General features: G+C 36.3%; 1 protein-coding gene across 1 annotated transcript in view; it reads right to left on the bottom strand.

Moving 5' to 3' along the window:
• USH2A (usherin) overlaps positions 1–24,573 on the bottom strand; it is a 698,253-nt gene that overhangs the window by 519,924 nt on the left and 153,756 nt on the right. Inside the window, exons 13-14 of the mRNA XM_072948735.1 lie at positions 12,666–12,861; positions 8,556–9,197 (exon numbers count right to left, since the gene is read on the bottom strand). Of these exons, the coding sequence (XP_072804836.1) occupies positions 8,556–9,197; positions 12,666–12,861 (838 nt within the window). The remainder of the gene's footprint in view (positions 1–8,555; positions 9,198–12,665; positions 12,862–24,573) is intronic.

Raw genomic sequence — 24,573 nt, 5'->3', positions numbered from 1 at the left:
ATTTTAGTAAGTGTCACAAATCAGTATTTCAGACTGTAGTAGATGATGCCAATTTTCAAATTAGGATGATAATAATCTTCCTCCAGTTACTGGTTTTATATGAAAATAATGCTGAAATTATTATTCAGAGATTTGACCAAATGTTAACAAATGTATCAATAACTATCATTCATCTCAAGCTATAATTTCTCTTTAAACATTTTAAAACCTCATTTTCAATTAGTTTAAATTTATTTTAAATGCCCTGCTCCTAGTCCTTCTTCTTGGACTGCTTTCCTTACTTGAATATCTTACAAACTCCTATTTATTTATTTATTTATTTATTTATTTATTTATTTATTTATTTATTTATTTTGTTAATGGAGGTACAGGGGATTGAACCCAGGACCTCATGCATGCTAACTAAGCATGCCCTCTACCACTGAGCTACACCCAACTCTCCCCTATTTATTTTTAAAACCAGCTCAGGAAACACTCTCTCTACTAAGCTCTTCATGTCCCCCACCCTTTAAGAATTAATCTCTTCACTTTATTACTTCTCTATACTGTGCATTTCTGATACTGCACTTATCACAATGCGTTATATTTACACATGAGTCAGTTTTCCCTACTAAGCCTTAATGCTTTAATATATTTATGATTGTGTATCTTATAGCAGCACAGGCCCTGGTGTATAGCAGTTTATTCAATTGGTGTTAATTGATAAAATGGATATATGAGTGAAATGGATAGATGACTGGATGGATGGATAAGCAGATGGATGGATGGATATGTTAGTCCTTAACGTATCAGATGATCTCCTGAACACTGAAAGGAAAACGGTAAACACAAACCTGTGAGTCATGACAGTGATTGGTCAGGGGAGGTCAGGTATCAGGGGAGGATAGCAGGAAACGTGTATGAATAAGACACAATAAATTCAAAATAATAATCCTTGCCAAGTCAGTGGATAAAACAGAGCTTCAGAAAGAAAATGTCACCCCCAAACTATGTCTCCTGTTCTTAGAAAAAATGATATAATAATTTGTTCATACAGGGGAAATTATTCTATTAGACTTCCGTTTTTATTAAAAAAAAAGAAAAAACCTGGTTTGCCTGTTTATGTGAATATCTATGAAAAGCCTCCATGAACACATTCTCTGAGAATCAAATCCAAAAACAACAATGAAGACAATTAAGGACAGCCCTGATTATGTCTTAGAGATTCCTGCATATACATACAGTTATAAACCACAGCAAAACTTTTATTTTCTTTGTTCTCTTTTTCTTTAGTCTCAGTATTTACCAGCTGTATGCCCTAAAGTCACTATCCTATGCCATGGCAACCGTCGCAAAAGGTTCTCCAACTTAGTCCACAGAATAATCGCATCCCAAACCCCTCCATCAGCTCTTCATTATGTGATCACTGCAGCCTCCCACAACTCTGTTAATTTTTACTTTGTAATTATTACTCGGATTCAGCACAACAAATGAAATATCTCAGGACCTGGAGCAGGTGCCAGACTCATGGGTGGAGATGAGTTTGAGGAGAAGGTACTTGAAAGAGTACCTATTTTAACCCACCCTCAGATATTCATTGAGTGAATATTTATGGCAAACATTGAGTTATTCAGAAACAACTTTACTTTTTAAGAGTATATATTCTGGGCCCAGATGGACCTGGACTTGTAAATCGTTCTTGTCCTTAATTAGATTCCATTTCCCCTACTATAAAAAGGAAATAATACTATTTCTTCCATCATAGAAATGTGTATACTAAGTGGGATTTTTTAATATAAAACTTTATTCCAGGGTCTAGCAAACAGTATACATTCAGGAAATATTATCTTTTATCATCATCGCAATTTTTACTAGGCAGTTTTCCATAAAAGTGGGATTTTCCTAAAATTTAAATAATGACTATCAATATCCTTTTTTTCCCCAGATGTGCCTAGGATTGCAGTTCATATTTCCTACAACAAGATCCTATCCTGATGGTTTCTTAAGGAAAAGGCTCTTATTCTGAGGTCTTTCTGTGAAATCGTGCTAATCTGGAAAGCCCTTTCACCAAACACCACGAGGACACGTGGCATAATCGGCTCTCAACTTTGAGGCACTGATTTTTAATGGAGAATCAACCATCTAATTCCAATTCCATCCGCAGGGCCTTGCATGCAATTCTGGTTTATGAGCTCATTTCTTAATAAATATGATATGCTTCTTAATGAAACAAGATACTTTGTTTTACTTTCTAATAGTCTGTATGCATCATAAAAGAAAAGCAAAAGTAAATACCAGAGGGAAGCATGAGGAATTGTCCTATTAGCACCAAACATGTCATATGAAGCTGTTTTCATTATAAATTAGCCTTTATTTTATTCCAAAGCTGCAGAGTCCTCAAGAAACCCTTTCTGCCTCTGGTTCTCAAGGACAACAGTGGGTCACAGGCTCAGGATGCTCTGACGCCCTCCCCTGCCTTTCTCGGCCTGGCCTCTGATTAAGTGCCCACTGCTGAGTGTTATGAGGTCATCCTGTCCTGAAAACAACGACTCGGGAAAACGTATTTAGTGCTGTATTTATTAGTGTGGCTATGTGTACATTCATATATGTACACACGCTCCAAATAATTTTAAATTAAAGCATTTTTAAAATACTTAATGGAGGTTAAGCAGCATTTTTAACCTCTGTTCAAGTTATTGAATGGCATATTAAAACCAATGTGGCTCTAATGTACCTTCTAATGTGCACTGCTGCTTTAACAAATTGCCTATAAATTTTAGTTGAATTAAGCCTATTCCTTGTACATTCAGAGTAAGGTTAGGTTAATAATACATGAGGTTTCATTACATGCACCTTCCTTAATAATGTTTTTTTAAGAAAGTGGGACAAGAGTCCACGTGCAGGCGTCTATACTACGGGCGAGTAGTATTTACAATCACAGGTGCAAAGGCGGGCTGAGGTCCTCAGGCTTTTCTCTTCACCCCTCCTCCGCGCCGCTGCTCCCTCCGCGCCCAGCCCGCTGCTCACCGCACAGCAGCGTGGTGTCCCCCCTGTAGTATACGATCTAGGTCTTTCAGATGTGTTTAAAGAAGTAGAAAGAAAGCCTCAGACTGCAGCAGTGCATTTTAATGTGCACACTGCAGAGCTGGTTACTGTGAAGCATCTGCTTATAATAAAGATACTTCAGGATCAGATTTCTTTCTTTCTTTCTTTTTTTTTTTTAATGTAAATTTCATGGGAAGAGACAATAAAACCCAGAAAACAAGAAAACAAAATTCAAAGTAATTTCTGAAGCTAGAAGAAAACAGAACCAAAAAAAAAAAAAAAGAGTCCACAAGCACACTTTGACTTTTCCACAGGCTACACATATGCGTACGGAATATCTCCTTTTGTCAAATAAAAAATGTATTAGGTCCTTAAGCCAGTGTTTTCTTTCCTCCTTTGCAAGGTAGAGCGCCACATCCTATGTGTAGTTAAAGATGCACTCACTGGCGTGCACAGAAAAGAGAATGACACGGAGGTATTTTTCAATGTAATGATTCAAGAAACCTTTTTTAATAGTTCAGGAAAGGTAAGTGGATCTCCCTACAGTTGAGCTGTGCTCCGTGTGCCTAGAATCAAGCACTGGGCAATCCTAGGAATGCAATGAGACTTGCAGGCAGGAGAGGAACAAACGATCATCAGGAAATGAGGTCAGGGAGATGACGGGCATTACAGATCATGTGGCCCATTAAAGTCCATCAGCTTTGCTCTTTACTCACAATGATGGAAGGCCAGTGGAGGGTGGAGTGATAGGATCTGAAGTTTGAACAGCATCACTTCGGCTGCATGTTGAGAAGTGACTGGAGAAGCATAAAGAGGAGAAACAGGGAGTTTAGGCAGCTGTTCTGATAGTCCAGGAGAAAAATGACCATGGCTTGGACCAAGATGGATAAGTGAGAGTGGTGAGAAGTGGTCAAACTCTGGATATATTTCAAGGTAAAACCAACAAGATTAATTTTGATAGAAGAGACAAGAGTTGTGGGGAAAAGAGTCAAGGATGGCTACAAGGATTTGATCTGAAAAGATCACAACCCAGAGAATACTAGGGTAACATTTTCAGTTCAGTATGATTGAACAATTTTTCCCTTCCAAAATCCCAAAAAATGAAATAAAAGAAAGTTTTAAAAGAACATAAGAGGGAACGGCAGGCAAGGACAGATGTCTACAAGTAAAAGCTGAGCACTTGTAAATGGACAGACCAACAATAAGTTAATTCATTCAGGCATAACTCTGAGAAAAAGTGAAATTGAAGGTTCCAGGGACTTCTGAAGTCAGGTGTGACTTTCCCCAACCAGAAGGCTTTCCTTCTCACGTTGTGAGAGAAGACAATCAGTTTTCTCTTTAGAAGTGAGTGAAGGTTTGTACTCAACAGGTACAGGGATGAAGTGTTACAGTAACATGGGGGTTATACAAACAGCTGCCTGTGATGGTTAATTTTATGTGTCAACTTCCCTAGATATGATGTCTAGTTGTTTGGCCAAACACTAATCTAGATGTTTCTATGAAGGCGTTTTACAGATTTTCCCAGAATATAAAAACATTAATACAGACATAAGGCCCCATTGAGTTCCCAGAAAAAAATTATTTAATGAAAAGCATATCATGAAATTTCTGAAATGAGGGATATAGAAATGGTAAAGCTTCTGGAATGTAAAAAAAGAAAGAAAGAAGAATTTAGTCGGTACTGCTAGAGGATAATGGTGAAATAAAGTTAATGAGAGAAAATGGTTCTATATAATGGCAAAATGTCAAATAGCTCTGAGTATGGAATAAAGATAATTTCAGATGTTCAAAATTCTAAAACAACCCCATCACTTTCCTCCCTGTACTCTTTCTCAGACGCTACCAGACCATTTGTTATACCAAATACACAAATAAACCAAGAAAAAAGGAAACAGGGGATTCAACACAGGCGACATGAAGGAAATCTTTAGTATAGCTGCAAAAGGCCTAGGATACAGCTACCACAGGACTACAGATCAACAGGCTTAAATCAGAACAGGAGGGTCAGGAGTTCAGATCCTGCCATGGACTGACATATTTAGTGCGGAAAAAATACACACACACAAACATATATACACAGACACACACACATCTCCTATTGGCGCTGTTTCCCTGGAGAACCCTACCTAATACAGAGGCTCTTGCTAAAACTCCTGATTATTTCTCATTTCAATTAAAAAAAAAAAAAACAAAACACCTAACTGACAGCACACAATATACAAGGAATTATGTTAGTATCATGGCCATGTAAGTTGAATAACATAACCCTTGCTCTCAAGATACTGAAACTCAAACAATGGAAATGAGACAACTGCACAAATAAAATACAAGGATACTTTAAATATGATAGTTATTTTCATCCTTAGCAATGATCCCCATTCTATATCTTCCTTAAAGGAGAGGACAATTTGCCATACACTTTTGGAGAATTTTGCAACATCTGTACTTATGCAAATAGCTCCTAAGAAATTATTTTCCTAAAAAAAAAAAGACATTATACTAGATAAATCCCAAAAAGAAAGGTGCCAGGAGATCATGAGGATTGAGCATGATTTACCAGTCTTTTCACTTTTTATGTTAATTTTAATTTTTATCACAATTTATGTGTAGATAGTTTTAAAAACCAAACAGACCTTAAAGGCTCATGATGTAAAATGGAAGTCTGCTGCTCACTCCATCCTTCTCCCAGAATTCCCTGCACAGAGCACCCACCTTCAGCTCCTCTAGATGTTTCCTCTGGCTTTTCTCTCTCCCTTTCAGAATAACATACATGTATTGTTTCATCTCAACTTTTTAAATTTAGCCTATTATCTTCCTACTATAGACAATGAATATTTAGCTGTTTATACCCCCTCCTCAATAATCTCTTTAGTTGGTTAAATCAATACTCAGAGATTATCTTATTATGACTACTTAACTCTGTTTCACAGTTATGCGGTGTAACATGCTTGATTATATTCCCTTTCCTGAAAACTGTGCCTCTGCTTAGTTTTCTAGGAATCTCTTAGATATTTCTAGAAGTCAAAACTCTCCAATAGAACTCTATCCAAAAAATCTGTCAGTTTCTTTTTCTTTTCCCACTGAACATATCAATCCACAGGAGGGTATGAACCCCCTATCCTCCTGTTCTAACTTAAGCCCCTGATCTCTAGTTCTGTTGTATACCTACATCCTAGGTCAGAATGAAACATTCAATGAACTGTAATAATTGATAATTACCAAGAGGATGAAATATTTGATCTATCTTTTGCTGGTTTATTTAGAAAGAAAGATATATAAATCATGGTTATTTGTGCAGAAATCTACCTAATTTCCAAAATTAGTGATACTAAGAATAGCAAAAAATATATTATCTTAGGATATAAAAATATAGTAATTGATTGCAAATTTGGAAGGATAAATGTGAAAGCTGAAAGTCGCAGGTTGCAGCTGTCATGTAGGCCATCTGCCCACCTCTCAGTGGTCTTCTTGTTTCCTGGGACACTTACCACCTTGCTCCTACCCGAAGGAGTGGTCCTCAGAAGCCATGCTTATTGTACTGATTCTGACACTCCTGGCCACCCTAACAAAACTGAGCCAATTAGAACTTCCTTCCCTCTTGGAATTATAACCAAGAAGCCGCTAACGTCTCTCTGCATAGCTGGCACTAAAACTGTAAGCCAACTCGGGACAGGGGTGGCCATGCAACCACGCAGAGAGGGAGAGCGAGGCAGAGAGGGTCCTTCCACCAAAAGGTGGAAATGAATGAATGAATGAATGAATGAATGAATATGTATCAGTGGGAGCTTTCTGGTTTCTGAGTCCTGACTACATTGATCCACATCAGGTTTTGCGGAACATCCTGTGACAATATAGCCCCCAATTATGCTAGAGCTAGCTCAGTTTTCTTTTTTTCTGATACTTTTATCTCAAAGAGAATTAACTACTTATCAATTCTTTTCTATCTCTTTGGATTTACTTGACACACAATGACAAGGGAGAGGTATGGTTCAATTCTTCTAAGCTGAATTCCTTGTCATGTAAAACAGGACTTTAATCCTACCCTTCCCTGGCAGGCAAATCACTCTTAAATTTGCATCACACTCCTTTTCAGGGGCTCAGATAACTCAGAGCTGATTTTGCTAGACAGGACAACAGCTAGTACAGCTGCTAAACTGATACATATTTACGCTTACCACAATATCATGGTAAGTTATATAGGAAGTATATTGTTTTGGTTAAATCATATGAAGTCAAGGAGAAAGCCATATATAGGGTCCATTCTTCTTCCAGTTGGGAAACATAGAAAGACGGGTACCATATGACTAAAAAGTAGCCTATTTTATTAATTTGATGACATTTAAAAATAATTCTAGATGTTTCTATATGATGCCAGAACATATAGCGGATTTAGTAAAAATACTTAGTCAGCTTTTATTTAGAAAATCAGTTCAATACCCTTGTACAATGTTGGTGGGAATTTAAATTGGTGAAGCCACTGTGAAAAACTGCGGCGGTTTCTCAAAAAACTAAAAATAGAACTACCATGTGATCCAGCAATTGAACTCCTGGGTATACATCCAAAAAAAACCACACTAATTCAAAACGATACATGCACCCTAATGTTCATAGCAACATTATTTACAATTGCCCAGTATGGAAACAACCTAAGTATCCATCAACAGATGACTGGATAAAGATGTGGTGTCTGTGTGTGTGTATATATGTACATATACACATACACACACGGAATGGAATACTTCTCAGCCATAAAAAAGAATGAAATATTGCCATGTGCAGCAACATAAATGACTTGGGGGGCATTATGCTAAGTGAAATAAGTCAGACAGAGAAAGATAAATACTATATATCTCTTATATGTGGAATCTAAAAAAATACAACAAACTAGTGAATATAACATAAAAGAAGCAGACTCAGATACAGAGAACAGATCAGTGGTTACCAGTGGCAGGGAAGGGCAATATGGGGGTGGGAAAGTGGAAGGTACAAGCTACTGTGTGTAAGACAAGTTCAAGGACGTTTTGTACAACATGGGGAGTATGGCCAATATCTTATAATAACTGTAAATGGAAAATAACCTTTAAAAGTTATATAAAAAATAAAAAAATGTTTAAAAAGAAAATCACCTGAAGTTTATCACCTGAATATTTGGCATTGTATAGATAATCAACTCAAGTTTCCCTTTCTCTGGAATGTAAAATGTATTCTTGCTTTTCTTAGATTTTTTTTTTCAGTTGTTAAAAGGAGATTTACTTCAAATTGAGAAATTAAATCTAAGTCACAGTTATGAAATGTCTGACTGGCTGGCATTCATCTAAAGGGTCACCCCAAATATAGCAACACAAATATGCCACATAATCTTGAGTAAATTAAATAGTTGTATCTATATTAGATAATGATACAAGTACAACAATGATGTTGGAGATTAATTTTTTAGAAGTCCTGACTGAGAAGCAAAGAGGAATCACCCAAAACAGGATAATGAAGGGAAAGCCACTGCGGACTGAAACTGTAACACATTTCTCTCTTACCTGTTTGACATTCGTTACACCTTCTTCCTTGACGATTAGGCAAACACAGGCACTGGCCACTGACTGGGTCACAAATGGTCCCAGGTAACGTCCCCGAGGCATCACACTCACACATCTGGCAGTCTTGAAATCTGCCAATGGTCAAATTGTACCTGTGAGGCTCACATTGATTACAGCGAAGACCTGTTACTCCTAATTTGCAAGGACATTGTCCTGTTGATTTGTCACATAGCAGAGAGCCATTGACTGTCCCCGTCTTATCACAGTTACAAGGCAGACAGAGGAAAGAATGATTTTGCTGTAGGTAGAAGTACCCCTCCAAGCATTCATTGCACCGTCTCCCTCCAACACTGGGCTTACAGACGCACTGTCCTGTCTGAGCATCACAGACGGTCCCGGGCAGGGATCCAGCGATGTGGCAGTCACAGGCCTTACAGCCGGCGGAGTCCAATCCATAAAAGTGCTCTCTGCAGGTGTCGCACTGAAGTCCTTTGGCTTCTTTTTTGCACTCACACTGCCCAGAAAGTGGGTTGCAGAGTTTGTTCACTGAGCCGTGGAGGTTACACTGGCAGGGCTCACATCCATCATCATTAAAACTTTGGAGAAATTTATATCCAAAATTGCAATGATCACACCTAAGCCCTAGAGAGAAAATACGTTTAAAAAAGTAAAGATGGGAAAATGATTCCATTCGAGCTTTCAAGACAGCTGAAGCACAAATAACGCTACTGCTGACATTTAACAGAGACACAAAATGTTGTTTGTTTTTCCACCAGTAATGCTAGAGATGGCCAACTGTATACTCAAAATATGATGGCAATACTTAATTTGGCACTCATATATGACTTTATTTTCATAATGTGCTTTGTAAACTTTATTTATTACTTAATGGAAAGAAAAATCCTTAATGCAAATGTTGCTTTTGTTACACATACTGGAGCTCTTTTCCTATTTAACAAATATCAGAACTATTGTTTTAAAATTATTGAACCATATTCAAATTATTATTCTTAGTTATTTCATATTAATAAAGCATGTTCATTTAAAACTATGGTAGAAAGTGAAATACATTTTCAAAGCCATACAGAAGAATTATATATTGCCACATTAATTCATGCCTAGAAATCAGAATCCTCTAAAAATGTTTAATAAAGTGTTAACTATTTCTGTGGTAACAGTAATATATACTTACTTCTGAATATCACACACTTAAATAATTAATGTAAATAAAAGTTGTCCAAAGCAATTTTTATTTCAATGCTTTTATATGCTCCTATATTTTATCATTTTCAATTAATATAAATTATGCTCTCCCTGGCTCATAAAGCAATCACATTGCTTGTCATATTGTGTGATTCAGAACATACCTCTTTAAACACTAAGTAAATTCTCCGGTTTACATTACTTCTATTTGAAGGAGTATATACATACATACATTTCATAAAGAGAGAAAAACATTTTATCACCTACACTGAAATCTGACAACTTAGGTTGGTTTCAGAGAGTATTACAAGGCAAAGGAATAAAAAAGAAATTTGAACAGGAAAGGTTGAGATGCCAAAAAATACTTCCTTTAGATAGTCCTCACACATCCATGAATTTAAATAACTGACTATGTGAGGCTGAATCAATTGAAACATTTATTTCAAGTTATAACAGCATTAAAAAATTAGTCCTAAAGTAACAGTCAAAAACACTCAGGAACCCATATGCAGAAAAGCATTCCCTAAACTGGAAAGAAATGCATAATATATATGTATGTATGTGGATAAAAATTCAAGAACTCCAATGGAAGGCAAGTTCTTTAACAGTGATGAATGACTCACCTAAGGCATATCATTTAATTTCAATAAGGAAAATAAAAAAGGACCACTATTGCTGCAAATTTTAAAAATAACTGTATTGTTAACAAGAATTATGACTCATTTTGAACTATTAAAATTGGTCTACATGGATTCATATCATATCAGTTTTAAAAATATGCGCAGTGCTTATTTGAATATGCCATACATATTCCTGACAGGTAATCTATTCCTAACGATACTCAGGAAGGCCTACAGGGCATCACATTCGGTGTTAACAAGTACAGGCGAGTTAGCGCACTTGGCATTTAATTCACATTCTTCTCCCTTTTTATTCTAGATGAATGACCTACTTTAATAAAATTATTGGTGCTAATGTATTTTACGGGTGATAGAATCATTAGTAAGATTTAACAGTTTTGTTAAATCTAACAGTTTGCTTTCTGAAGCACATACAACATACATTTGTATTTTCTGTTGTTTTCTTAATCATATTAACAAGGTAAAATTGAATAAGGTTATTTGCTAGTCTCATTAGGAAAAGAATTATCTCTATATATACATGTCAAGTTTGTATTTTTATTAAAAAATACTACATATACAGAAATAACTCTACAGATAGTAATGTCAAACTGCTAATTTTGTCTTCAAAAAATAGGTTTATATTTTCCTGCAGAAAACTACCTGGATCAACCAATAATATAAGTAAATGGCAAGGAGGTCATAACAAATTCTAAGTAAATAGTAAAGTTCGATTTTTTTTTCTTCCTTAAGCTCTGGACTCTAACCATCACAAGAAAGATTTTATTGATACAGAGCTGTAACCATTTTACTATCTCTAAAGGCCTTTCTTTAAATTTTGTTTTCACATCTTGAATTTAAAATGTATCTTATCTTAAAGAACAAAGGATGCTATATAGTGGAATTCAAAGGTCTTACCTTTCATTCCATATCAGAGATAACATACAAAAATGTACTTCTCTTTATAAGTAACTTTTTCCAGAAAAGTTAGTTTTTGAATGCTTGAAATGTGTAAGGGCAAGTTATGTTAAAGATTTTGATGTAATCTTTCTTTAAACCAGAGAAATCTTGCGTAATATCATAAAGCCAGCTCATATTCTTTTTTATTAAGTTAAAATGAAATGCTTCTCTAGTTGACTGGTACAAAAAGATAAATGTTTATGTACATAGATAAAAGATAAAGAATTAGCCTTAGTGTTATATAACAGAAATGAAAATGTTGCTCCGAATGATATGTTCTTACGTATGTGTGTGGATGCATTTTGGGGTGTGTATGTGTGTGCGTGTGTCTGTCTTCCAGGCATGTTTATATTATTATAAGGTTCAGGTCAATGTTAGAAAAACCATGGAAGGTTTGGTGTCTTGAATGACAATAGAAAGGTAAAGGTCCTTTTTAAACTTCCTATACAAACCAAGACGTGTTCAGTTACAACACAAGACTCACTTTATCAGGAAACTTTCCTCTCATAATATTCTCATATATCAAAATTTCAAAGTGCATTATGTACATAGTGCATTTTGGGCACTTGATAAATTTTGTCCTTATGTGGCTGTGGCTCCCCTCAAAAATGTTGGATGTAATAAATTGCTATAATCAAATCTAATTTCTGAAAAATACCTGTGGGAGTAACAAACAAAAAAGCACGTCTTATATAAAAAAATGATAAATAACACCGAAGGTAGCTGTTTATTATAATCATCTTGGCACTGAATTACAAAATTAAAATTATGTGGCCCTTTATAACTAACCCTAGCAATATACATGATCTGTGGAATTATGTTGACTTATTTTGCATTTCACAGGAACAGTTCAAAGAAATATAATAGAAAAAAATGGAAAGATTTATCACAAAGGACCCTATAGCACAGAATATTTTGAAAAAAATCCATTTATTTTGGTCTATTAAGAAAACTAGCATGGAAATGACTTGCTTAGAACTCATTAAGTGTAAAACATTTTGAAAAAGTGCTAATTTTCTAAAAGAAACATCTATGCAGTAAGCAAATTATATTTTTCTATGACTTATTAGTATGGGACCACGTGAACTAAAGCAGCTACAGAATAAAGAAACTTCTAAAGGGTTGATTAAACTAAGCTTCAAGCTGTAGTTTGATAGAATTATTAATCTAATCATTTTTAGACAGTTAATTTCATCCAAATTGTTTTTTTTTTCTAGCCTGCCTAGAGCAAGGAAATTTGCTTTGCTCTTCAGTTAAGAAATCAAACAGAGGATTTTATCCCAGATGGTAATAGAGTTGTGACTGTAAACCTTTGCATTACACATACCAATAACATTTGCTTTGCACTTGCACTGGCCTGAATTTTGGTGACAGGTAATATCTCCATCCACTGTCCCAGAGGTACTGCAGTCGCACGGACGGCAGCCATCAGGATCCCACTCCTGGAGACCGTAGAATCCATCCTGGCACTGATTGCACTGTCTGCCAGACACATGTCTCTTACAATTACACTGGCCTCCGATCTAGAGAAGATACAATGTTTTGTAGAATGATGAGCGTATCTATTTTTAGGTAATTTGCTCATTAGGTACAAGGCAGGAAGGGAGGGAGAAAAAAAAAACTTTAAATGTTAAACAGACAAGAAGGTAAAAGGGTATTTCTCCTCCTGACACAAAACCACGGGAGAGCTTTGGCAAGGTGAACACACAGAGCCAAATGAAAATAAGCCCCATGGAAGTTAACAGTATGTGACTGAAAGGGAGGCGGAATTCGCATTAAGCATCACATAAAGAAATCAAAATACAGTCATATGGAGGTTGAAAATAGAAAAGACCAAGCAGTTAATCTCATCTTTAATCTCCGCCTCTTTGTTTCATTTCTTTCATTTCTTCGTTGATCCATACTTGCTTTATGCATGCCTGAAGTAAGGAAGAATCTTTCTATAATAATATCATCCCGTCAAGGTTTCAGATGTTTAAAATAAAGTTCTTAATAGCGTCCATTTATGCCTACTGATACTGACTCTAATAATATTTTTTTTACACAACTTAGCTCTTTGGAATATTTCAGTATATTTATGGTTCATTCATATTATGATTTAATCACATTAAGTATATTTAACTAATTTACATTGTGGTAAAAAATGTCAAAAAATTTACTTGCTTTTGGGCATTGTCAACTAAAATAATAGCTGGGAAAAAAAAGGAGTATATTCCTCTTCAAGCTGCTGTTTGAGAATGAAAATACATAAAACGTATAATGCTCATTTACTATATACATAGATAATACTATGTTGTTGGTTAAAGAAAGAGCTAAACCTTTTCACAAGGGGACATATACACATAAAACATGAAATAAGTATGAGAAATTCACTACCATCTGAGGACTTTCACAAGAGCTGCGAATACAGACATCCAATCGCTTATCAAGTCACTGGCATGTCCCCCCCGCAACTTCCTTCCATTTGGACTGAATCCAGCTCTCCACATGTGGAGGCAAGGTTATCACACAGGGAAGTAACCTACCTGTAGAAAGACATGGTTGGATTTACCTTTAACCTCAGGGATATTCAAAACTATCACATGCGACTGGGATTCAGTTACAGAGATACAGAGAAGGGTTTTTTAATTAAAGAGTATTTTTAAAAATCTATCACAGCCTCATTTTTTTTACCTCATCTGAGAAATAGGAACTCAGTGTATCATTATTTAAGGATAAAATAATTGAATCAAAATATCGAATACTCTGAAAAGTAAAGGGTTCTACATGCGCCAGATACAGCTGTAGATAACAATGAATGTCAATATCAAAGACACAAATAGGTCAGAAAGATATGCAAGGACAATGAATTGCCCCCTTGTGTCTGGCTATGTTTCTCACCCCCAACTCTTACCCTGCCCCATGGCAACCAGATTATTATTCAAAACAAGGATTCGATTTTGTCTGCAAAAATAAATGGCATTTATTGGCAGGTATGGGTTACATAGAGCCATGAAAATCTAATAGACCCTTGATATAAGTTACATGCTTATAACACTTCAAGTCCATGACCATATAATGAATTCCTTATTTTTCCACTCTTGTTTCCCATATATCACTCTTGTTCCCCAGATGGCAAGCACCTTCCGGAATTGCACATACTATTTCTGTCAAAGAATAACACGTTTAGTCCCCACGTGTCAAGAATACTCCTTCAAAGATCTAGGGTAAGAGTGAAAAAGGGAAAGAGTGCATTCTGTGCTAAAACTTTATCATCTCTATATTTTGTCATATTCTTATTTAAATGCAAGACATGTATCCTCTGGGGCTTCTTTGCCTCTTGAAATCTAGATACAACTTCCTGTAACCCTCCTTCCATTCCTGCTGAAGGACAAAAGTGCTCCTTAAGTTTTAAAGAATTTGTGTGTACTGATACTCTCATGGTCATCCTGACCCTACATTTCTGCTTCTTCCGTTCTGGAATCTTCTTGTCACCTGAGAGCTCTGTCCTGAATCATCCTAGATGTGAAAATTGCTCATCAATATCAGAAGAGGAGCGCTCATTAAAAACAAAAAGTAATTAATTTTACTAAAAATTTGGGTGAAAGAAGAGTGACTGCAATTTATAACATCCCTTTAGTTTCCCTGTAACCAGACATCTTCAAAGTCTTCTGCACCCCAGTTAGTCACCATTTCTGTGCCTTCTCTCTCTGTACTCCTCACTCTTCCCTAATGTATGTTTTTTTCCTCTTTACACCTAACTCTCAGTCATCTTTTATATAAATCAACTTGAAAGTGTTTATTTTTTTAGAATTTTTAATTGTCTTGACTTGTGCAACCCTTCAGTGTTATGAAAGTATATTTTCAATAGAATCAAATATCTCCATGAGAAAAAAAAACTGCAAATAAGGTAACACAATTTTACTCTCATTTTATTAACCTAAAAGTTTGCATACTACATATAGTTTATAACTTCTCTGTATTAGGTACACCTTAAAATGTGGTTTAAAAGTGCCTGATAAAAGGCTCTATAGTTCATAGAATTAGTTCCTTTTAATCAGTTTCTCAAAATTCACCTGAAAATACAAGTTTATGTCTGTACGAACCACCACAGATTCTCTTCCTTTTACGTGAGGGAATATAAATCTATTCATACTCTAAGACTAATACGTGTCTGCCAAGAAGCAGAAAAAGAGTATGACCGCTCCCCTTAAAAAACACAATTCCAGAAAGTTGGATACAACCCTTTTCTGTTTCCATGCTCTTTGAAAGAATACTTCTAACACTAACCCTAGGTTGACCTACTGATTTTCTTTGACCAATAGTATGTCAGCAAATACGATGCAAGCAGAGGCTTGAAGTGCTTACAGATTTGGAATTTATTCTCTCTAGCTGGGCTTGGAATCCTGAGACCACCTTGTAAAGAGGCTCAAGCTATCCTGTTGGAAGACTAGAGAACAAGTGTCAGAGAACCAGATGCCTGGCAAATATCTCCCAGCTAACATTCTGCTTAACAATCACGGATACATGAGTGAGGACTTCCTAGATCGCCTAGCTGCCAGCTGACAAGCTAGCTAACCACAGATAAATAAAAGAGCTCAGACAAGATCAGACAAGCCAGCCCAGACCACAGCCAAGCCAAACTGCAGAATTCTAAACTAAGTAAATGGTTTGTACTATTTTAAGCCACCAAGTTAGAAGAAAAAGTTAGCAGATACAATGCCATTGACCAGAACTTCAACTACATTTCTATACCTAGCTGCCAGGGAGGCTGAGAAATGTAGTTTATTCTCTACAACCACATGGCCAAATAATATTGAAATTTCCATCAGTAATGCAGAAGGACAAACAGACAATGGGGTACAATTACTATCTCTGATAACAGGCAAACACATGTTTGTACTTTAAGCCAGAGAAATTTTCCAGCTCTTTAAGACTTAAGACACAATGTTGGTTATGTAAGTTTTGGTCTTGCATCCTTTCAGTCACATGAACAATGAGGGAAAAGAGATGTCCCCATGAGCTCTAGTCAAACTCAAAAACACCTTTGATTAGCCTGGCTTGGGTCATATCTTCTCTTTTCCTAGTTTCTTAAGAGGGAAGATTTTTCTTTGAAATCTTTTTTTCCTTCCCTAACACAGACAATTCATGTTCTAGATGTTTTACCAAGTACTGCCACACTGGCATCCCACAGTTCTGATACATTGTCTTTTCATTCTTCATTCAGTTCAAAATACTTTCTAACTTCCCCTTCCTTTCCTGGGTGACCCTTAGGTTATTTAGAAGTGTGTTAGTTAGTTTCCAAGTATTTAGGAATAGTGCAGCGATTATTCTGTTGTTGATTTCTAATTCAGTTTAATGAGTGTGTCCAGATAACATACTTTATACAATTTGAATCCTTTTAAATTTACTGAGACTTGTTTAATGGTCCAGAATTTGATCCGTTTTGGTAGATGTTTTGTGTAGACTAGAAACATATGTGCATCCTGCTGCTACCGAGTGTTCTATAAATACCAATTAGGTCAAGTTGGTTGACAGTTGTTTTAATCTCTTTACTTACTGGTTTTCTGTCAATTTGTTTTACTAGTTGTTGAGAAAGGGGTATTGAAATTTTGGCAATTTCTTTATTGGGTGCCAGGTACTGTGGATTTTTTTCTTTCTGAGAGCCAGATATTAAGTGTTTCTATAAATACTCCGCAGTTTTGTATTGGGATGCAATTAAATTACTTGGAAAGTTTCTTTGGGCCTTGCTCTTGAGATATATTAGGAAGTCCTGGAACAGTGATTAGTCTAGGACTATTATCTACAACTGAGGCAAGACACTGCTGTGTTCTCTATCTGATGTCCTCTGAATCAATATTTTCCTAGTTTGGCTAGTGGAAACAGGCACTACTTACAGCGTGCTTGAGTGATAAGCACCACTACACTTAATCCTTTCAGGTTGTTCTTTCCCCTGGCTCACACACACACAATGACTGATAGTCGGCTGAATACTTAAGGAAGATAGCCATAGAGCTCTGGAGGTTTTTCTCTGGGCCACTCTCTCTGCAAGCTCTGCCACTTTGGACTCCCTTAATGCTCAGCTCCATCTCTACAACTCAGAACCCACTGAGCTCCACCTGGGTTTTCCCTCTGTTCCCTTGCCTGGAAATTCTCTCACAGTAAAAAGTCAGAAGATTAAGTACATGCCTACTTCCTCTTTTCCTGATATTTTACTACAATAATAGGAATTTTTAAAACTATAACCCATAATTTTAATTAGCTTAGTAGAGAAAACAATTCACAAATAAATTTTGCCAAAGATTGTCAAGACACAACATAGAAGAAGTAATAAGTGAAACTGACAATACTCTCAACTAGTCAGAAGCTACCACGGGCGCCAGATGAGCTGTATTTCTAAAACAAGAAAAGTGATTTTTCCTGCAGAGCCTCTGAAAGACTTAAGATTTACAGGTGACAAGACACGGAAAGAAGTAGGGTACACGTGTGAAGTCAGAAGAATGGCTCTCCACTGGGGGTAATTTTATTCCCTAGAGGACACCTAGCAGTGGCTGGAGACTTTTGGGTTGTATCAACTGGGAGAGAGGTTCTACTATCATCTGGTGGCTAGAGGGCAGGGATGCTAATGAACACCCTACAACGTACAGAACAGTTCCCCATAACAAAGAGTTACCTAGCCAGAAATACCAACAGTGCCGAGGCTGAGAGTCGCACATTAGAAGGGTTCTGCATAGCAACGATTTAGAGTTCCAGTTCCACTCTTAATCCTACACAGCCAAGCACTGCTCCTACCCCATGGTGACATCAGTCTTTTCATCAAAAAAAGGAAAAGGAAAAAGAAAGAAATTAACCAGCTCCACTATATCAGACCATCAACAGTTGGGGAGGGGGTGAGGTACAGGGCAGAAATTGGAGGATTTAAGTGAAAGTGTTCATAATGAGATAGGGACACCGTCACCCCCTGCCACCTTTCTCCTTCTACAACACTGCTTCTAGAAAGCCAGGAGCCACACTTATTTTCCATAAAGAGGAAACTGGCAGAGAAAAGCCACAGAGATAAGATCCCTAGAAATGATATTTGAGACTCTGACCCCTGCAAAGAAAAGCTCTCTTGCTGCTCAAACACACAAGAGCCAAGTCCAGTTTGAAAGTGTTTTCCCATTTTATTTTAGAAAAGAGCAGTCAGCAAAATTTCCAACATGAAAAACAGGGACCAAGAAAAAAAATTTAGAAAGAAGAGAAAGAAGGAATGCAGAGAATAGAAATACAAGAAATCATCAGCCAACAACATAAAAAACACAATTATCCTCAGAAAATTAAGGTAAAAGTTGCATCCCTTCAAAAATATGAAACAGAAAAAGCCTTAAGAAACAATCTGTGAGGGAAAGAACTGTTGAATATTAAAACCACAATAGGAAAAATAAAAATTTCCATTAAAAGAGGCTGTAGGATAAAGTTGAGAAAATTCTTCAGAAAGAACTATAAGGAGAGAAGAAAAATGAAATAAAAATATAAAGAATTTCCAGAAGGACAAAGAATAGAAAAAAATGAGGAAAGAAATTATCAAAGCATTAATACAAAATACACATTTTTCCTTACATGAAAACACAGTTTATAAAGGCTCACTGTCAGCTAGCAAAACTAATGGGGGAATAAAGAAATGACATCAAGACACAAGCTCATGAAGCATTCAAATACCAGAAATAAAAAGAAGACACAAAAATTTCTAGAGACCAATAAAAATAAGTCACATATAAAAGAAATACAGAATATCACTGAAGTGTTCTGCAAGATTACTATAACCTAGAGAACTGTATCATATCTGCTAAATTATGAATAAAATTATTTTCAAATTATTGGGTACGATACCTTTTAAATTATGAGTAAAATGATTTCAAATTATTGGAAGAAACACCTTCTAAATTTAACTCCCACTCTCAGGAAGCTGCTGGCAGTTAGGATACCTGATTCTCCTCCCAAATCCCTGCTATTCCTTCTCTGTCTCCTCCCCTGACCACCTGCGGATATGCTCCAGAACTCTCTTCATGAATCTTTACCTACACCTACGTTCACTCCCTCGGTGGTATTTCCTACACATACTACAGACACATAGATGATGCTCAAATAAATGCCATGCGCATATTTCCAATAAATACCCGCCGATCATTTGCATCCCAAGCCAGGATCCCGAAGGCTTTGCATGACCCTTCACCTCTCTTTTACTCACTCCAGTCACATTACCTCTTCTCTGTTCCTTCAAGATGTCAGAGACACCCCCACTTTAGGGTATTTGCATTGGCTGCCTGGGTCCCCTCCTACAGATTCCGAGACAACTAACTCCCTCAGCACCTTCAGGGCTCAAACCCAGTGTCACCTTCTTAATGAGCCTGCCCTTGACTACATATCTAAATTGCAGCTCCCTTCCTTCAAAAGGCACGCCAGAGACCTTTTCCCTTGTCCAAGGTCTTCCATAGCAATTAACTAAGTAAACAGATTTACTTATTTTTACATTTACTGACTACTACCTTTCCTCTCTTCTCCTTAAACCATACTACAATGTAAACTCCAGAAGAGCAGGGGTTTTAGTCATTTTACCATTTTGGAAATGCATGACTTCATTTTACAGAAGAAGAAACTGAATCTCAGATCAAGTTACTTATTAAGGGCCAGACAGCTAGTAAATGGCCAAACTTCCACATTCATGCTTATAACCACTGTGCTAAATTCACTCGAATTGATATAAGCTACAATGTAATCATAGCAATGGGAAGAAGGCTAGACGCAAAGAAGGTCAAGGCAGTGGCCAATACCTGTGAGGAGCTGGACACACAGTGGAAGAATCAGGCAAGCAGCCCAGTTACTGTTTTGTGAATAACTATTATTTGCTAATGGGTGCAATACGCTGCCTAGTGACCAGACTCAGGACCTCTCTATTCCGGACCATTCTGCAAAAGCTAGCTGTCCCAGATTATGCAGCAATGGTGGATATGCATGGTCAACTGTGTGAGAATTGAAAACAATGAATTTGCCAGGAAAATTCGTGACAACAGGAAAGAGTAAGACTTTGCAATCATGATCCTAGTCAGTTTTCTTATCCATCCTCTACACTGAGATGGGATTCTATCAGAGTGAACTTGAGGCATCAGATAATCCATACATGATTTCTATTGTGTGTGTAAAAACAGCAGCACTTAGAGAAAATATGAAGTATGATTTAAAGATTAATAAATTAGGTAAGACAACATTTATCAGAGGTTCTCTGTAATAGACACCATATTTTAAGTAATTCAAAGCAACACTTTTTAAAAAGCAGAAATGTCTGTCTTCTTAAGCACTCATTTGGCGGGTGGTAGAGAAAAATCTAATGTTCTATAGAGTACATCTTCTCAGAGAATTCACTAAAAGCCAATGAGGTAATGTTGATGTTGCCAAACAAAGTAAGAATTTGAAAAGCAAACTCAAAATTTAAGAACAGGAAGTCTGTCCTGGAAATTAGATTTCCAGGGTTTTGTTTGAACAGAAAATACAAATGAGGGTAAAAAAAATTTTAATGAGTAAATTCTTCAGAATATTCCTTTTTTTAATAGAGATGACTATACATTTTTTTTAACGTAGAAATTCTTTACCTTTTATTTTTCCTTGCTTGGGATCTCATTCATTCATGTTGTCATCAGCAAATGTTTGTTGGATCACATACTATTACACAGTATATATACCCTATGAGCCATATGAGGTCATATTACGCAAAAGATACTTCTCAGTTTCTACCATTTCTTCCCTCAGAATTGCCAGCATGATCCAGAAACTGTATGCAGAATGTTTTCTGTGAATCTAATCCTCCCCCAATCCATTTAATAAACTATCAAGTTAACTTTCGTCCAAAGGGAACCCTCCTGCAGTGTTGGTGGGAATATAAATTGGTACAGCCACTAAGGAAAACAGTGTGGGGGTTCCTTACATAACTAAAAAATGGAGTGGCCATATGATCCAGGAATCCCACTCCTGGGCTCATATCTGGGAAAGACAAAAACACTAATTCAAAAAAGATACATGCATCCCAATGTCAGCCATAAAAAAGAATGAAATAATGCCATTTGCAGCAACATAGATGGGCCTGGAGATTATCATACTAAGGAAGTCAGACAAAGACAAATATCATATGATATCACTTATATGTAGAACCTAAAATATGATACAAGTGAACTTATTTACAGAACAGAAACAGACTTACAGACATGGAAGACAAACTTATGGTTACCAAAGGGGAAGGAAGGGGAGGATAAATTAGGAATTTGGTATTAGCAGATACAAACTACTATATGTAAAATAGACAAACAATAAGGGCCTACTATATATATAGCACAGGGAACTAAAATCAGTATCTTATAATAACCTGTAAAGGAAAAGAATCTGAAAAATTGTATGTGTGTATATATAAATATGACTATAAATAACTGAATCACTTTGATGTATACCTGTAACACTATAAATCAACTATACTTCAACAACAACAAAGAAGAGAGAACTTGGGAAAAAAATTTTCATCCATTTCAATTCTGATATGATACTTCTGTGGCATTTCGAAGATGAGGTGGAGGGAGTGGAACACTCTCGGTGTAGAAAATAAAAGGATGCACTTTCTGTAAATAAAATTAAGATCAAGTAAAAGTTGTTTTGCTTTTTATGATCACCAAGTGCTAGCAATTCTAAACAATGAGTGTGACACACTGCTTCCTCCCAATGGGGTGAACTGCTTCCACTGCCCCTCTCCACCTGGTACACCACTGTGTCACTTCCATGCTCAAAGATATTCAATAGCTCCCTATTGCCTATCTAACAAAGTCCAAATTCCATGATATGGCTTCAATATACCTCTCTAGTCTCATGTAACATTATTACCCAACCCCAGTGATGGCCCCAGAGTTTCTAGTGGAAGGGCTGGTTGGCAGCCATCTGGATGGAATTGGTGCTCAGGGATTGTTTTGTAGCTACACTTGCATAGTCTGCACACTATTCGTCTTTAGATTATAAACTATTTTTAATGGCTTTATGGAGGACAATGGTAGGAAGAGAAAAGTGACAACATGGGGGTGAGGGACTTGATGTCTGCTAAACCACATCTGTCTGCACTGTTCATTTAGTATCACATTCTTTCCAAGTAACAATAGTTCTACTTTTTGATAATCATTATTTTTAAATATTTTTCATTTTGTACTACTTTCAACCTGTTACAATTTTGAATAAAAATTATAAGAACAAACATCCTTGTTTTATTCCTGATCATACAGGGAAAATGTTAAATGTTTATTGTTAAGTGTGATGCTAAGTTAAGTTTCTTTGCAGATGCCCTTTTCAGATTGAGGAAGTTTTGTTCTATTTCTAGTACACAGAGAATATTTATCAAGAAAGTATTCTAAAACTTTTTTAAAGTTTTTAAACATTTATTGAGATTATTATAGGAGATTTGTTGTTTACCGTATTCATTGATTTTCACGTTAAACCAACCTTGCATTCCTAGAATAAATGCCAACCAGTCATGATGCATTGACTTTATTATATATTTCAGGTTTTAATTTGCTGAAATATCATTAAGATATTTTACATCTATGTTCATATGGAACATTTGACTTGTTCAAATGGATTTGTTTTCAAATGTTTTCTCAGGTGATGGGATCAGGGTTAAGTAGCCCTCACAAAATGAGTTGGAAAGTATACAATCCTCCTCCGTTTTCCAAAGAAGTTAGTTTATGTAGGACCGATATGATTTATTACTTTATGTCATTGGAGAATTCACCAATGAAGTCATCTGGGCCTGAAACATTTCTTGTTGAGAAGAAATTTGAATTCTGATTACAAATTCAATGTCTTTACTTCATAGGGAGCTATTTAGATTTTCTATTTCTTCTTATGTTAAGTATGCATTAAGGTTATATTTCTTCTTCTGTTAGTTTTGTATTAATTTCTCTATTTCATCTAGGATGTCAAATTAGAGGGTTTTTCATAATATTTATTATAATCCTATACAGGTGTTTGTACAATGTGCTGTGATATCCCTTTTTTATTTCTGATGTTGGCAACTTGTGTTTTTCTTTTATCAGTTTGTCAGTTTTACAAATCTTTGCCAAAAACACTATTGAGTTTGTTTATTTTCACTATTTGTCCGATTTCTATTTAGCTAATGTTCAGTCTATTTTCCCTTTTGCCTACTCACTTTGTTTAGTTCATTCTTTTTTTTTCTTCTCCATCATCTGTCCTCTGGCTCAGAAAACAGTCACTTTTCCTCAATGCCTGGCTGTTATTTTCCAATGCAGTTACTACTGTTGTTCATCTCCATTTGTCTTTAGTTCCTCCCTTACCACAGTTTTATAAGAGACTTAGACTATCAGAAAATAACTGATTTTGGGTTGGATGTAGGAAAAGTTGAGTGACTGTAGTTGAAATACTGCAATGAACAGATAAAAGTGGAGAAAACGACAGGCACTGATGGTGAAGTAGGTCGACAAAGAAGGAGAAATGGAAGCCATCACATAGGAAGACAAAAAACAAAACAGCTCAGGCTCACATTTTTTCCATGTAAACTATATATTCAGCTTAAGTTAGGCAATGAAAATCAAAAGTGATTTCAGAGGAATCAGAGACAATGATTATAGGCCCACAGAATCTCTCCAAATACCAACATAAAAAGAGAACTAAAAAGCAAAACCAAACCAAACCAAAACAAAACAGCCATGGATGATATTTACAATAAAACTAGGTGACCAAACTCTCCCCAGAAACCCCCAAGGAGAAGCAAGTGGGAACAAACCAACCATCACGAGACCTGTATGGTATTAGCACCTGTGTTGGATAAAGCAAACAGAAGTCACAGCGCATCTGATTTTGAAAGACCTCAAAACTAGAACCCCAAGTGCAGGATGCCAATTTGTGAATGGGTGAAGAGATGGCGGGAGATCTTCAGTGGGAACTGAAGGGACTGGGGCAGTCCAGGAACTCTCAGAACTGAAATGAGCCAGGCACATTTCCACAGCAAGGCCCCACGATGAGAAGACACTATACAGAGTGGATGGGCAGACGAGGCTGTTAAAATAAGAACATACTCAAAAATCGAAATTCTCAAGTTAGGATGAGTTTATCACTGGCAATAAGAAAAGATTCAATCTTTCCAAAGTTTGGTTTAAAATAATAATATTAGACAATACATTTCAGGAAGATTAAATTTACTAGTTGCTAAGTGATTCTTTTACTCACTATATATG

This window comes from Vicugna pacos, chromosome 23 (assembly GCF_048564905.1).
Source record: "Vicugna pacos chromosome 23, VicPac4, whole genome shotgun sequence".
NCBI classification, from domain to species: domain Eukaryota; kingdom Metazoa; phylum Chordata; class Mammalia; order Artiodactyla; family Camelidae; genus Vicugna; species Vicugna pacos.
This window is presented reverse-complemented; position numbering and strand designations above follow the sequence as displayed.